This window comes from Meles meles, chromosome 6, assembly GCF_922984935.1.
Source record: "Meles meles chromosome 6, mMelMel3.1 paternal haplotype, whole genome shotgun sequence".
NCBI classification, from domain to species: domain Eukaryota; kingdom Metazoa; phylum Chordata; class Mammalia; order Carnivora; family Mustelidae; genus Meles; species Meles meles.
The window spans coordinates 36,240,175-36,253,831 of record NC_060071.1 but is presented as its reverse complement, the minus strand read 5'-3'; the positions used below and the strand labels follow the sequence as shown (position 1 = coordinate 36,253,831).

The following is a 13,657-nucleotide window of genomic DNA, read 5'->3' as shown; positions in this document are numbered from 1 at the left end:
ATTAACTCAGGTCTTCAGATATTTAGCTCAGGTTGCACTGTGTGGCACTTCTGTAACCACTGGATAATAAAACTCAAATGATAACATTGTTTGGGGCCAAGAACTTCCAAACAGAAAATGATCTCTCAGTTTGGACAGGTCTTAAGTCACAGTCATTTTCTGTTTTCCTGCTTCTTCATGCATAAATTAAGTAGCAATTTTCTTACCTGTACCAGTAACTACATAATTTTATACTATATCTATTATTATTTCAAATATGTCTCAATGGTTTATACCCATTGATGAGTATTTCATATCTAGGGATAATTCAAATGATCCTATTAAGAAATAATTACATGATAGCAACTACAGGAATATAAAAGTTTAGGGGCCACCTGGATGGCTCAGTTGGGTTAAGCATCTGCCTTCCGCTCAGGTCATGATCCCAGGGGCCCGGGATCGAGACCCTCCTTGGGCTCCCTGTTCAGTGCGGAGCCTGCTTCACCCTCTCCTCCCCATTCAGGCTCTCTGTCACTATCTCTGTCTATCTCCCTCACTCAAATAAATAAATAAAATCTTTAAAAATCCAACCCTTGGCTTCAGCTCGGGTCATGATCTCAGGGTTCTGGGATTGAGCCTCATGTCAGCTCTGCGCTCAGTGCGGTCTGCTTGTCCCTCTGCCTCTTCTCCTCCTCCTCCTCTCTCTCTCAATCTCTCTAATAATAAATAAATATTTTTGTAAAAAGAAGTTCCAAAAAGAAAAAAACCACTAGTGGTTGGGAATAATGGAAAGATTCAAAGAAGATATAGGAGGCAGTTATGAAATAAATGTTAAAGGCTGGGTAGGAGTTTTGAACAGAGGAAACATCACTGACAGAAAAAGGAGAAAGCAAGTACCTTTTATTTTTTTATTTTTTAAAGATTTTATTTATTTATTTATTTGACAGAGAGAAATCACAAGTACGCAAAGAGGCAGGCAGAGAGATGGGGAAGCAGGTTCCCCGCTGAGCAGAGAGCCCCATGCGGGGCTCGATCCCAGGACCCCGGGATCATGACCTGAGCTGAAGGCAGAGGCTTAACCCACTGAGCCACTCAGGCACCCCAGCAAGTATCTTTTAGAAAATAGTTTCACTTAATCAGAGTTGAAATAATGAGAAATAATGTGACACGAGATTGCAAAGATGCTGATTACAAAATCTGATGTGTAGAAATGATTCCAAAATCACAACAAAAATAATCGTGTTTTATGTATTAGAATCAGGAAGGAGAATGGCCTTTGGTGTCAGAGAGTCATAGTTCAGATTACCAGTTCTATATGTGACCCACAGCAAGCTTTAAGAACTAGTTTCCATAAATAAGTACAATGAGGTATTGCAGTGTTAACAGAATTAAATAACACTAGTAAAAACATCTAACACTAGCTGGCACCTTACAGGGAGGAGGACATAAATGTTATCTACTTTCTAACAGTGCCAATACTGCCATCTTCCTATTCAACTAGGTCTGCTTTTGCATTCAAATACTATCCCTTCCTTAAAACATCATCACCATCCAGCTCTCTCTGTCCATTCCAGAACTCTAAAGCCATTCTAGAATGGACTGTAATTCTTGCAATTTGAAACAGAGAGTACAGCAACAGCCTCCACAGTAGTCTCAGTACTCTAATCTTACCTTGTTTCAAGTCACCAAATCAAAATATCAAAATTTTCCTATAATATTGCTTTAATCATGTGCCTCCCCTACTCAGGAAAATTTATAGTTCACCAAGGCAAAGTGACCAAATCCAAGCTCCTAAGCCTAGACCCAACTCAACCTCTGCAAACTTATGCCTCACTAACTACTTCACAGCAGGACACTTTTCTTCAGGAAGGATACTCATCTCATTGTCTCTAAGTAATCCTTTGAGTAATAGAAGAGCTTGTGGTTTACTTTTCTCTTACTTTCAAATGGAAAAAAGAGATTTTCAAAGGAAGACATATATGAGAAAAATTTTTATTCCAAACAAGGGAAGATGGAAAGGAAAGCTCCCCATATGTCCTATACTCAACAAACACTTGTGGATACACACTACAATATCAAGCATAAGAGCTTGGAACAGAGGCAAGTCAGACATTATTGCGCACTTCAAAGCTCTTCCGTCTAGTGTTCCCCACAGGTTATCTGCCAGGATAGTCTTAGATTAGTGTTTCCATGCTTCTTTCTGTGTTTCTAGCTTTCAAAAATACCAATACCTAGGGGCGCCTGGGTGGTTCAGTGGGTTAAGCCTCTGCCTTCGGCTCAGGTCATGACCCCAGGGTCCTGGAATCGAGCCCCACGTCAGGCTCTCTGTTCAGCAGGGAGCTTGCTTCCCCCTCTCTCTCTGCCTGCCTCTCTGCCTACTTGTGATTTCTGTCAAATTAAAAAAAAAAAATCTTATTAAAAAAAAATACCAGTACCTAGACCCCATTTCTGTGATTCTACTGAAGGGATGCTAGGGTGATGATGATCAGTATTATTTCCACGTTACTCAGGTAATTCTTAGGACCAGACAAGACTAACAAAATGCTGTCCTAAATGAATGCTCTGGTCTTAACTTCATTTTGTTAAAAGACGACTGGGGTAGAAGTCTGAGATTCTGCATTTCTAAGAAGTTTCAAGGTGCTGGGGTGCCTGGGAGGCTCAGTGGGTTAAAGCCTCTGCCTTCGGTTCAGGTCATGATCCCAGGGTCCTGGGATCGAGCCCCACATCAGGCTCTCTGCTCCGCGGGGAGCCTGCTTCCTCCTCTCTCTCTGTCTGCCTCTCTGCCTAGTTGTGATTAAAAAAAAAAGGAGAAAAAAAAAAGAAGCTTCAAGATGCTACCAGTACTAACGTCAAGAGATCACACTTTGAATACTGAAGACTGGTAACCCTCCTAACATCCTGCTCACACCTAACTTTGCTTATTCTACTCCTTCCTAAATTTCGTGCTGCATCCTTTACAATCAAGCTTAAATAACTTGCCCAAGGTCAAACTTGCCCAAAGCCAAGAGATAACAGACACAAGATTAAACAAGACTTCTGATCTCAAACCCATGCACCTAAAGCACTGAATGACATAGGAACGCTGCTAAGGATGTATTTCATGTTATATATTCCCTATAGAAAAAAACAGTTGTTAGAGGAAAACTAGTCTAAGTGGTTCCCAAAATAGCTCTTCCTAAATGTGACTAATTTATTTGCAGTCCATCTCTGGCAGAGAGAAAACATTTCATGCCTTTGTATCTTCTAGGATGTTAAAGCATAGAGCAAAGTAGTCCATTAACCAGAGGAGGTAAAAACAACAGGACTGACACATAAAGTGAAGAAAATAATAATAAAATTTATAAAAAGTCTTCATGGAGGACTGAATATAGAAGCATAATTGAAGGGACAATTAAGAAGTTACTCAGTCCAGGAGTACCTGGGTGTTTCAGATGGTTAAGTGTCTGCCTTGCACTCAGGCTGTGATCCCAGAATCCTGGGATCAAGCCCCAGGTAGGGCTCCCTGTTCACCAAGGAGTCTGCATCTCCCTTTCCCTCTATCCCTCCCCACCACTCATGCTTGCACTCTCTCTCAAACAAACAAACAAACAAATAAATAAATAAATAAAATCTTTTAAAAAATGGTTATTCAGTCTAGTCTCCTACCAACAATACCCTGACAAATGATGCAAAAGAATTACTATAATAGGAAATCTTTTTTTAAATTCGAACTGCCACTTATTAGCTTTATAATATTGATACATTGCTTAACCTCCCCACACCTGGGCTTCCTCATCTATTTTTTATTTTATTTTTTTATAAACATAAAATGTATTTTTATTCCCAGGGGTACAGGTCTGTGAATCGCCAGGTTTACACACCTCATAGCACTCACCACAGCACATACCCTCCCCAATGTCCATAACCCTACCACCCTCTCCCTACCCCCCTCTCCCCCCAGCAATCCTCAGTTTGTTTTGTGAGATTAAGAGTCTCTTATGGTTTGTCTCCCTCCTGATCCCATCTTGTTTCATTTATTCCTTTCCTACCCCCTAAGCCCCCCACGTTGCCTCTCTACTTCCTCATATCAGGGAGCTCATATAATTGTCTTTCTCCAACTGACTTATTTCGCTAAGCATAATACTCTCTAGTTCCATCCACGCCATTGCAAATGGCAAGATTTCACTTCTTTTAATGGCTGCACAGTATTCCATTGTATACATATACCACATCTTCTTTATCCATTCATCTGTTGATGGACATCTAGGTTCTTTCCATAGTTTGGCTATTGTGGACATTGCTGCTATAAACATTCGGGTGCACGTGCCCCTTCTGATCACTACATTTATGTCTTTAGGGTAAATACCCAGTAGTGCAATTGCTGGGTCATAGGGTAGCTCTATTTTCAACTTTTTGAGGAACCTCCATGCTGTCTTCCAGAGTGTTTGCACCAGCTTGCTTTCCCACCAACAGTGTAGGAGGGTTTATAATAGGAAGTTTTATTACTTTATAAAATAACTGCTAATCAGCTCTAATGATTAGAAAGTTCTTTCTTATACTGAGCCAAAATCTGTCTCTCTGTAATTTCTGGCCACATGGCTTCCCCACAAGAACTTCTGAGTAATGACAAAGTTGATATTCTCTTATTGGGCAATATTTATATGTGAGGTAGCAAGTGACCAAGGAAATACAGTCTTTGTATAATAAGATGTGAACTCAAAATATTTTACATAAGGAATGACAGGCCAGACAAGAACCCTTTCCTCTATCCATGTTTTAACATATACTCAACTATCTCAATTGTTGCTCACAACCACCTTAAGATATATAGCAGACAGCATTATCGTTTCTCATAATCATTTCCTTTTTACATGCAAAAACTAAGAATGAAGAATATTCAGAGATTTGCTAAAGGTAGCTAATAGAGATGGAATGCAACCCTGAACTTCTGACTCTATTGCCTATTACAGAGAAACATTATAGGACAATACTTCAAAGCACAAGCTAATTAGTCAGAAATGCCTAGAGTATCTGAATCTCAAATCCATCACTTATTACCTATATGATTTTTACCTAGACTTGCTTAAACATTTTTCTTTTTGTTATCATAAAATACATGATACATGTTGGAGAAGCCTAACTTCTCCAACTTCTCCTCTAACTTCTCCAACATGACCCTAAACCATCAAAGAAACAGAACTACTTAATATTTTGACACCAACCATAATAGTTCTCAACACTGAGTATCAAAATCATCTATGAAGCTTTCCAAAATAAAATACACCAGATTTAAGCTATATGTGACTACTTAAGAACCACTAACCTTACTATTTTATAAAGGATAATACATGTTTTGGGGCATACAGAGCAATATAAAAAAACTTTTACACAACCTAGTACATAAAATATTTTTGTGTTAATTGCACTTTAATTCATTTAGATTAATGGAACAGACTGGTGATAGAGTCCGTAGATATAACTGTTAGCATTCTCCTTTTCAATATATTTTGCATTCTACCATAGTATTTTATATTTTTAGGTAGCAATTTCTATAGGCCTATGGCATATTAATAGGGTGACACACAGCTACACAACTTAACATACAAACCAGAATATCTGGGAATAAAAGTAGGTACCTTTAATAACTAAACTGGACAACAGACATAAACTTTAAACTGTCCCATTCAAACCTGATGATGTATGGTCATCCCACCTATGATAGTGAATCACCAATATTTTCTATCTTACTTCAATGCATATAATATTTATAGCTAGAAATCAAGCAATCTAATTCAGTTACTTAATATTTTACTAAAGAGTGACAGAAAACTCATTCTCCATCACTTCAGTTTCTCCAGTTCTAGACTTGCCATCTTAGAGGATAATTTAACTATAAATAGTACTTTACAGAGCACTAAAAATACTCTAGAGGATGCTATATAAAGTCTCATTTCTGAAGCTTATATACATATTTGGTATACCACAGTGCTAACAAAGGATGTCAAATACTTGGGATATGTTGCTACTTTCCACCTGCACAACTATGGCAGACATCACTAACCTAACATGATACTCTTTTCTGCTAAACATGAAAACTACAAACACATCTTATATAAAACTCAATTCAAAAAGATAGGAACATGCAACAATAAAAAAATATGCCAACAAATTTAACATCAAAGTAACTCTGTAGAAGAATCTGGAAAAACTCAAGTAAAAATTCAATATTAAGGTTCACCCAATTTTCCTAGAAACATATACACACAATAAAATACACACAAGGGAAACTTTGACTCCTTATTTGATTATGTAAGAAGAAAATTAAAAGGACATGAAAAGCCCAAATGAAAAGAACCACACTTTTGACTGAAAGGTACTTGCTGAAAGAATCATACTCACTTGCTTTCTTCATCCAAAAGATGGAGCAGACCTGTTGGCTTCTTGCTAATAAGATTTATACAACAGGTATTATCAATATAATCTATATTGTGCCAGCTGATACCTTCAGTTCTATACTCCTCCTAGGAAATAAATTCACAATTTATACATCGTGCAGAAAATAATAGGTATATGATAATAAAGACTGAAACACTTTTGCCAGGCTTAAAAGAACTAAACTTTTCCCCTGTAGGTCATTAATCTACACAATGGAAGAATGTATAATTTCGGTTATATAAAACCTTCATACAGTATATGTCTATTTTCATCAAAAAGTACATACAATCCAATTTTTTTATTACCATGCTATTTGTATGCCACCCAGGTGAAAATTGAGGGCTGGATTTATTTTAGCCACACTATCTGAGGAACTGCACTGAAGAAAAATATAAAAATGAAGAAGCCTAACTTCTCCAACATGACCCTAAACCATCAAAAAGGACTGAGTACTTGTTGGATTATCAATAATGAATTTAATGAAACAGTATCTGGGAAAAGTAAAAACCATCATCTCCAGTGATCACTGAAATTGGAATATGGAATTCATACATACTGCATTTGGTAAAATAAAACCCTTAGAGGGGAGGAAAAAAAAAGAACCCTTAGAATATGTTTTTAAAAAAAGTTTCAAATCCAAGATTTTAAAAAGTGAAAGCTAAGGCATTGAATAACTATTCAACTATTAAGCCCCTATTACAGTTATTTTTCTCTGTACTGGGAAATAATCTTATATTCATCCTTGTGATGCTTTTTAATTGTCTTTCAAAACAAGGCCCCTGACAATCTAAAGAAGATAAGTTTCTACATTGCCAGAATATTTATAGGCACCAAGTAAATACCCCAGTTGGCTGATGACTTTAGTATGCACTGATAATTTTCATGTACCTCTCTACAAATATGGTGGTTTTGCTAATTAGTGATTTTGTGATTTTTATCATTCTTTGGGTATCATTATTATTACTATCATTCTGTAAATAAGACTGTTGTAATATAAACTGTAGTTACTCTAACCAGGAAAAGTAAATGTGCTCACTTCAGGAGCACATATACTAAAACTGGAAGTTTAATTAGCATGGCACCTGTGTAAGGATGACACGCAAATTTAGGAAAGGTAAATGATTCTTTCCTTTTAATTAGTAATTTCACAAGAAAATAATTGCTATATAAAGGTCACCCAGCGCAGTAGTAAGAAATTTTTTTTGTCCTGTTTCTTATTTTTTTTTTACTAACATATAATGTATTATTTGCCCCAGGGGTACAGGTCTATGAATCATCATGTCCTGTTTCTTCTATTTGTAGCATGGTTAACAAGTATATGGATTCTTACAGACGTTAATACAGCAGTCCAAAATCCTTCCCTCATTTCCTCTTCTCAATTACAATTCACACATCCTTGCCAAAGTTAACTATTATCCTAACGTCTAATAACACCAGTGAAATTCATCTGTTTATAAATCTAATATAAACAGAGCCATACAACATATATTCTTTTCTGCCCCCTTTTTTTTTTTTACTCAACATTAGTTTCAGAGACACATGCAGGTTATAGAATGCATCTAAAGTTCATCTATTTTTTTTAATCCTTTATTTAAATTCAATTTAGCTCACATGTAGTGTAGTATTTATTACTCTAGGGGTAGAATTCAGTGATTCATCAGTTGCATAGAACACCCAGTGCTCATTACATCAAGTGCCCTCCCTAATGCCCGTGACCCAGTTGCCCCATTCCCGCACTCCCCTCCAGCAAACCTCAGTTTGTTTCCTAGAATTAAAAGCATCTCCTATGGTTTGCCTCCCTCTCATTTTCAACTTACTCCATTTTTCCTTCCTTACTCCTATGTTCTTCAGTTTTGTTTCTTAAATTCTACATATGAATGAAATCACGTGGTATTTGTCTTTCTCTGACTGACTTTGCTTAGCATCCTTTTTAATTGTTGTAGGGCAGGGGTTGTAGAACATCATATTCACTCATTTATGCTTTATCTACGACTGCTTTCTCAATGTAATAGCAGCACTGAAACTATATGGCCCAAAAGTCTTAAAAGACTTCTTTGTCTGGTCCTTTACAGAAAAAATATGCCAAATCTATGAAAGAGCATTAGTTCTCAAACTTCAACAGACTCACAAAATCTGTTCAACAGATTCAACAGAATCACATAAAAGACTTACTAAAACACAGACCACTGGGCCCCAGGCCCAGAATTTCTGATTAAGTAGGTAGAGTGGGGCCCAGCATTTGCATTTCTAACAAGTTCCTAGGTGATGCTACCAATAGGGACAGGAGAACAATATTTTGAAAACCCATGCTGTGTATTTAGACGCAAATTATTCAACCACTGCACTATTACATTATGGTTATTTCTAATTTTTAGCCATTAAAAATACCACTATTTACATTTGTGCACAAAACTTTTAGTCTGCTCTTATATGCATTTTGAAAGTGAAAACACAGGCTTATAAACTACACATATATAACCTCAGCAGATATTGCCAAGCAGCTTGCTAAAATACATGTACCAATTTAGGCAACCACCACCCGTATATGGGATTTTCCCATGAACAGTACCTCTATTATTTGTATTATCAGTTTTTTTTTTCATTTCGTCACTCTCATGAATGCGCAGGAATATCTTACTGTGGTTTTAATTTTAATTTTAATTTCACTCTCCTAAGTGAAAAATCTTTTCCTGTGTTTATCATCCATCTGGATGTCCTCACACATCTATGTTCATAATAAAAACTCTGACAAAAATCCCTGCCTTCGTCATAGGAGGAAAGCATTCAGTCTATTTCCATTAAGCATGATATTATTTATAGATTTTCATAAATGCCCTTTAGCAGGAAGTTCCCTTCCATATCTAGTTTGCTGATGATTTTTTTTAACATGAATGGTTATGTAATTTTATCAAATGCTTCTACTGAAATCACCGTAAGTTTTTTCCCCATTTTGATAATAGATTAATTAAATCAATTGATAATTAAATGTTAACACACACCAGAAAAAAACCCCACTTGGTTCTGATATATTATCCTTTTACATATCTTGCTAGATTTAGTTTGCTAACATTTATTTAAAAATTTTTTAATCTATGCTTACGAGTAAATTGACTTTAATTTCCACTTCTAATAATATTCTTCACAGATTCGGGTATGTTATCTTAGCCCCTTAAAATGCAGTGTGAATTGTCCCCTTTTGTTCTATTCCACATTAAGAATATATGTCAAACTGATACTAATTCTTTCAATGTTGGCAGAATTCACCAACAGAGCCATCTTGGCTTACAACGTACTTTATGAAAAGGCTTTTAATTACACATTCAATATTTTTAATAGTTATAGGAATCAGATTTTGGAATGTCAGGTTTTTGCGTTTTTTTTTTTTTTTTTTTTTTCATATCATTTCGTAAGTGTACTTATGGACATAAAGCTATTTAGTGAATACTATTATCTTTTTAATATGTGTAGGATCCACAATGATGTCCTCTGTATAACTGTAATTGATTTTTCTTTTTTTTTTAAAGATTTTTATTTATTTGACAGACAGAGATCACAAGTAGGCGGAGAGGCAGGCAGAGAGAGAGGAGGAAGCAGGCTCCCCGCAGAGCAGAGAGCCTGATGTGGGACTCGATCCCAGGACTCCGGGATCATGACCTGAGCTGAAGGCAGAGGCTTTAACCGAGTGAGCCACCCAGGCACCCCTGTAATTGATTTCTTACATCGCTTTCTTTGTTGCTCACTTGGGTGAATTTCTTGAGAGGTCTTATTAGTCATTTCAAAGCATTACTTTAGCTTTGTTGATCTTCTTCTATGGCATATTTGTTTTTACTCTCACTTAATTTCCTCTCTTACCTTCATTATTTCCTTCTTTATGCTTTCCTTTGGCTTAGTTTGCAGATCTTTTTCCAATTTGTTCAGCTGGATATTTATATATATCACTGCTGCTCTTCAATTTTAAACTCTTCTAACGGCTATAAAATATTCCTCTTAATACACCTATGGTTACATCCCACAAGTTTTAAGATGCAACATGTTCATTCAGTTCAGCGTATTTTCTTCAACCTCTAGACTATGTAGAAGTGTATTAATTAATTTTTACCCATAAAGGTACTTTCCAGTTATCTTTTGATCATTGGTTTCAGGCATAATTTCTTTATGGTATTTAAATATGTGTCGTTTCAATCCTTGAAATTTGACCCTTGTGTTATGGTCCAGTATACACACAAATCTCATACATTTTGTAAATTTGCAGTTATCTATGTATGTCAAATAAGTATTTGCTTTCTTTTAGGGACGCCTGGGTGGTTCAGTCAGTTAAGGGTCTGTCATTGGCTCAGATCATGATCCCAGGTCCTGGGATCAAGTCCTGCATCAGGCTCCTTGATCAGCAGGGAGCCTGTTTCTCCTTTTGCCTGCTGCTCCCCCTGTTTGTGTGCTTTCTCTCTCTGCCAAATAAGTAGAATCTTTTAAAAAATAAAATAGGGGCACCTGAGTGGCTCAGTCGGTTGAGCTTCTGCCTTCAGCTCAGGTCATGGTCTCAGGGTCCTGGGATCGAGCCCCGCTTTGGGCTCTCTGCTCAGCGGGGAGCCTGATTCCCCCCTCTCTCTGCCTGCCTCTCTACCTACTTGTGATCTCTCTCTCTCTCTCTCTCTGTCAAATAAATAAATAAATAAATAATATTTTAAATAAATAAATAAAAATCTTTATATCCACCCACAAAAAAATTCTTCTATATCCTTATTTGATACAAGCTTGGGCCTAAGGAAACTGGCATTCTAACCCAAAGGCAGGCAGGACTGGGCACCCACAAAAGCACGTGCTGTATTGTCTGGGTGCTTTAAATAAACTATATCAGGACTGACTTTTTCTTTTTCTTTTGTCTGACATTATTCTGTTAGCTATTCAGCAAGATTTGTTAAAACATTCCACTACAATTCCACTATAATTACGTTTCTTTTTTAGTTTTATTTATTTTTATTTTATATACTTTGAGTCTGTCATCAGGAGCCTATAAATTTAGAATTGCATACTTCCTGATGAACTGACACTTTCACATTCTTTCTTTCTTTCTTTTTAAAGATTTTATTTATTTTCAGATCACAAGTAGGGGAGCAGCAGGCAGAGGGAGAAACAGGCTCCCGCTAAGCAAGGAGCCTTATGCAGGGCTTGATCCCAGGACCCTGAGATCTTTAAACCACTAACATTTTTTTATTAAATTTATTTATTTTTTCAGCGTAACAGTATTATTCATTGTTTTTGCGCAACACCCAGTGCTCCATGCAATACGTGCCCTCCCTATTACCCACTACCTGGTTCCCCCAACCTCCCACCCCCGCCCCTTCAAAACCCTCAGGTTGTTTTTCAGAGTCCATAGTCTCTTATGGTTCACCTTCAAACCACTAACATTTTAAAGTTCATTTCTGTTAACATCATTTCCTGGATCTCCTATGGTACAGTCCTATTGTCTCACGTCTCTTGGTTTGTTTGTTTTTTTCAAGATTTTATTTATTTATTTGACAGACAGATCACAAGTAGGCAAAGAGGCCCTGAGATCATGACCTGAGCCAAAAGCAGATGCTTAACTGACTGAGCCACCCAGGCATCCCCAGCATTCAATTTTTTAACTGAGAATTTTTTTTTTTTTAAAGACAAACATGGAGAGAAAACAACATGAATAAAAACCAAGAGGGGACCTGGGTGGCTCAGTGGGTTAAAGCCTCTGCCTTCAGCTCAGGTCATGATTTCAGAGTCCTGGGATCCAGCCCTGAATCGGGCTTTCTGCTCAGCAGGGAGCCTGCTTCCCTTCCTCTTTCTCTGCCTGCCTCTCTGCTGAGCAGAGAACCCAATGTGGGGCTTGATCCCAGGACCCTGGGATCATGACCTGAGTGGAAGGCAGAGGCTTTAACCCACTGAGCCACCCAGACGCCCTCACTAATCCTCTCTTAAGCTCTATCTAAATGTTTAAAACTGTTATTGTGTTCTTAATTTCACTCTACCTTTTAGTTCTAGATTTTCCTAAACTTGGAATTGGGAGTACTGTAAGTTGCGTAAGACTGATGAATCACAGACTGGTACCCCTGAAACAAATAATATGTTATGTTAATTTTAAAAAATAATAAAAATTTAAAAATTTTTCAAGATGGTTCCTCCAAAGCATATTTGATAACTTTCTATTTCTATCTTCTTTTTCAAAAAGTTTTATCTACTTAAATGATTTTGTATTCAGTTGAATTTAACAAATACTCATTGTAAAACCATCTCATTCTAGGTACCACAGATATACAAATAAATAAAACAGTTAATATTTAAACTGCCTTAAATCTCTTATTCCCAGCAAATCAATTTTAAGTGAAAAAACATAAGAAGGGGGGGCGCCTGCCTTCAGCTCAGGTCATGATCCCAGAGTCCTGGGATCAAGCCCCATATCGGGCTCTCTGCTCAGCAGGGAGCCTGCTTCCCTTCCTCTCTCTCTCTGCCTGCCTCTCTGACTACCTGTGATCTCTGTCTGTCAAATAAATAAAATCTTAAAAAAAAAAAAAAAACATAAGAAGGGAGAGAAAGGAAGAATAAAATAGATGAGATGGCAAAGAGGTGTAACATCTCCAAACTTTCTATAAATTATAGCACAAGCATACCCACTAACATTAAATTATAGAAGAGAATACTAAAACTTGAAAGGAAAAACAAGATGTATCTTAGAATCTAAGTCTTCTGAACCATAATTCCACCACACTGCCCAAAATTAGATATTGAGGGTAGCAAATAAAGATCACCCAACCCCCAAGTAGTTCTGAAGAGATTTTCCACAAACTGCAAAGTTTTATTTTTTGTACATGTTTTTAGGCAAAGTATCTCTTATGGCTTCTCAATGTCTAATCAACACTTCTAGAAAAGGTAAAAATAATTTCAGTAATAGTCAGAGAATACCTTTTCTTTGTAAAACACAGCACACAGTCAACAAAATGCATTTCTCCAATCCTCCAGTACATATATATATCCATTTGCAAGAGATAAAAAAAATACCAGTTTAGCATGATCTAGCTAAAAGAACACCAGAATGAGTCAAGTAGACCAATTCCAGCCCAGCTTTTGGGTAAAAGCAAAAATTATGGAGCCAGAGTGTTAAGGTCTGAATACTGACTTTAGGTATCATCTGTAAAACTAGAATAAAAATAGCACCTGCCTAATAAATAGTAAGTACCACATAAATGTTAGCTAATATTATAGCAAATAGTATTGCCTATCTTTTAATAGCTCCATCAGA

The 13,657-nt window shown here is 36.8% G+C and overlaps 1 protein-coding gene and 1 pseudogene across 4 annotated transcripts in view; one reads left to right on the top strand and one right to left on the bottom strand.

Moving 5' to 3' along the window:
- The window catches only part of MYO9A (myosin IXA), a 298,796-nt gene that overhangs the window by 186,716 nt on the left and 98,423 nt on the right, over positions 1 to 13,657 (bottom strand). For all 4 annotated transcript variants that reach the window (XM_046008480.1, XM_046008479.1, XM_046008481.1 and 1 more), the window contains exon 12: positions 6,358 to 6,479. In XM_046008480.1, coding sequence (XP_045864436.1) covers positions 6,358 to 6,479 — 122 coding nt within the window. The remainder of the gene's footprint in view (positions 1 to 6,357; positions 6,480 to 13,657) is intronic.
- On the top strand, positions 7,422 to 7,520 carry LOC123945362 (annotated as a pseudogene).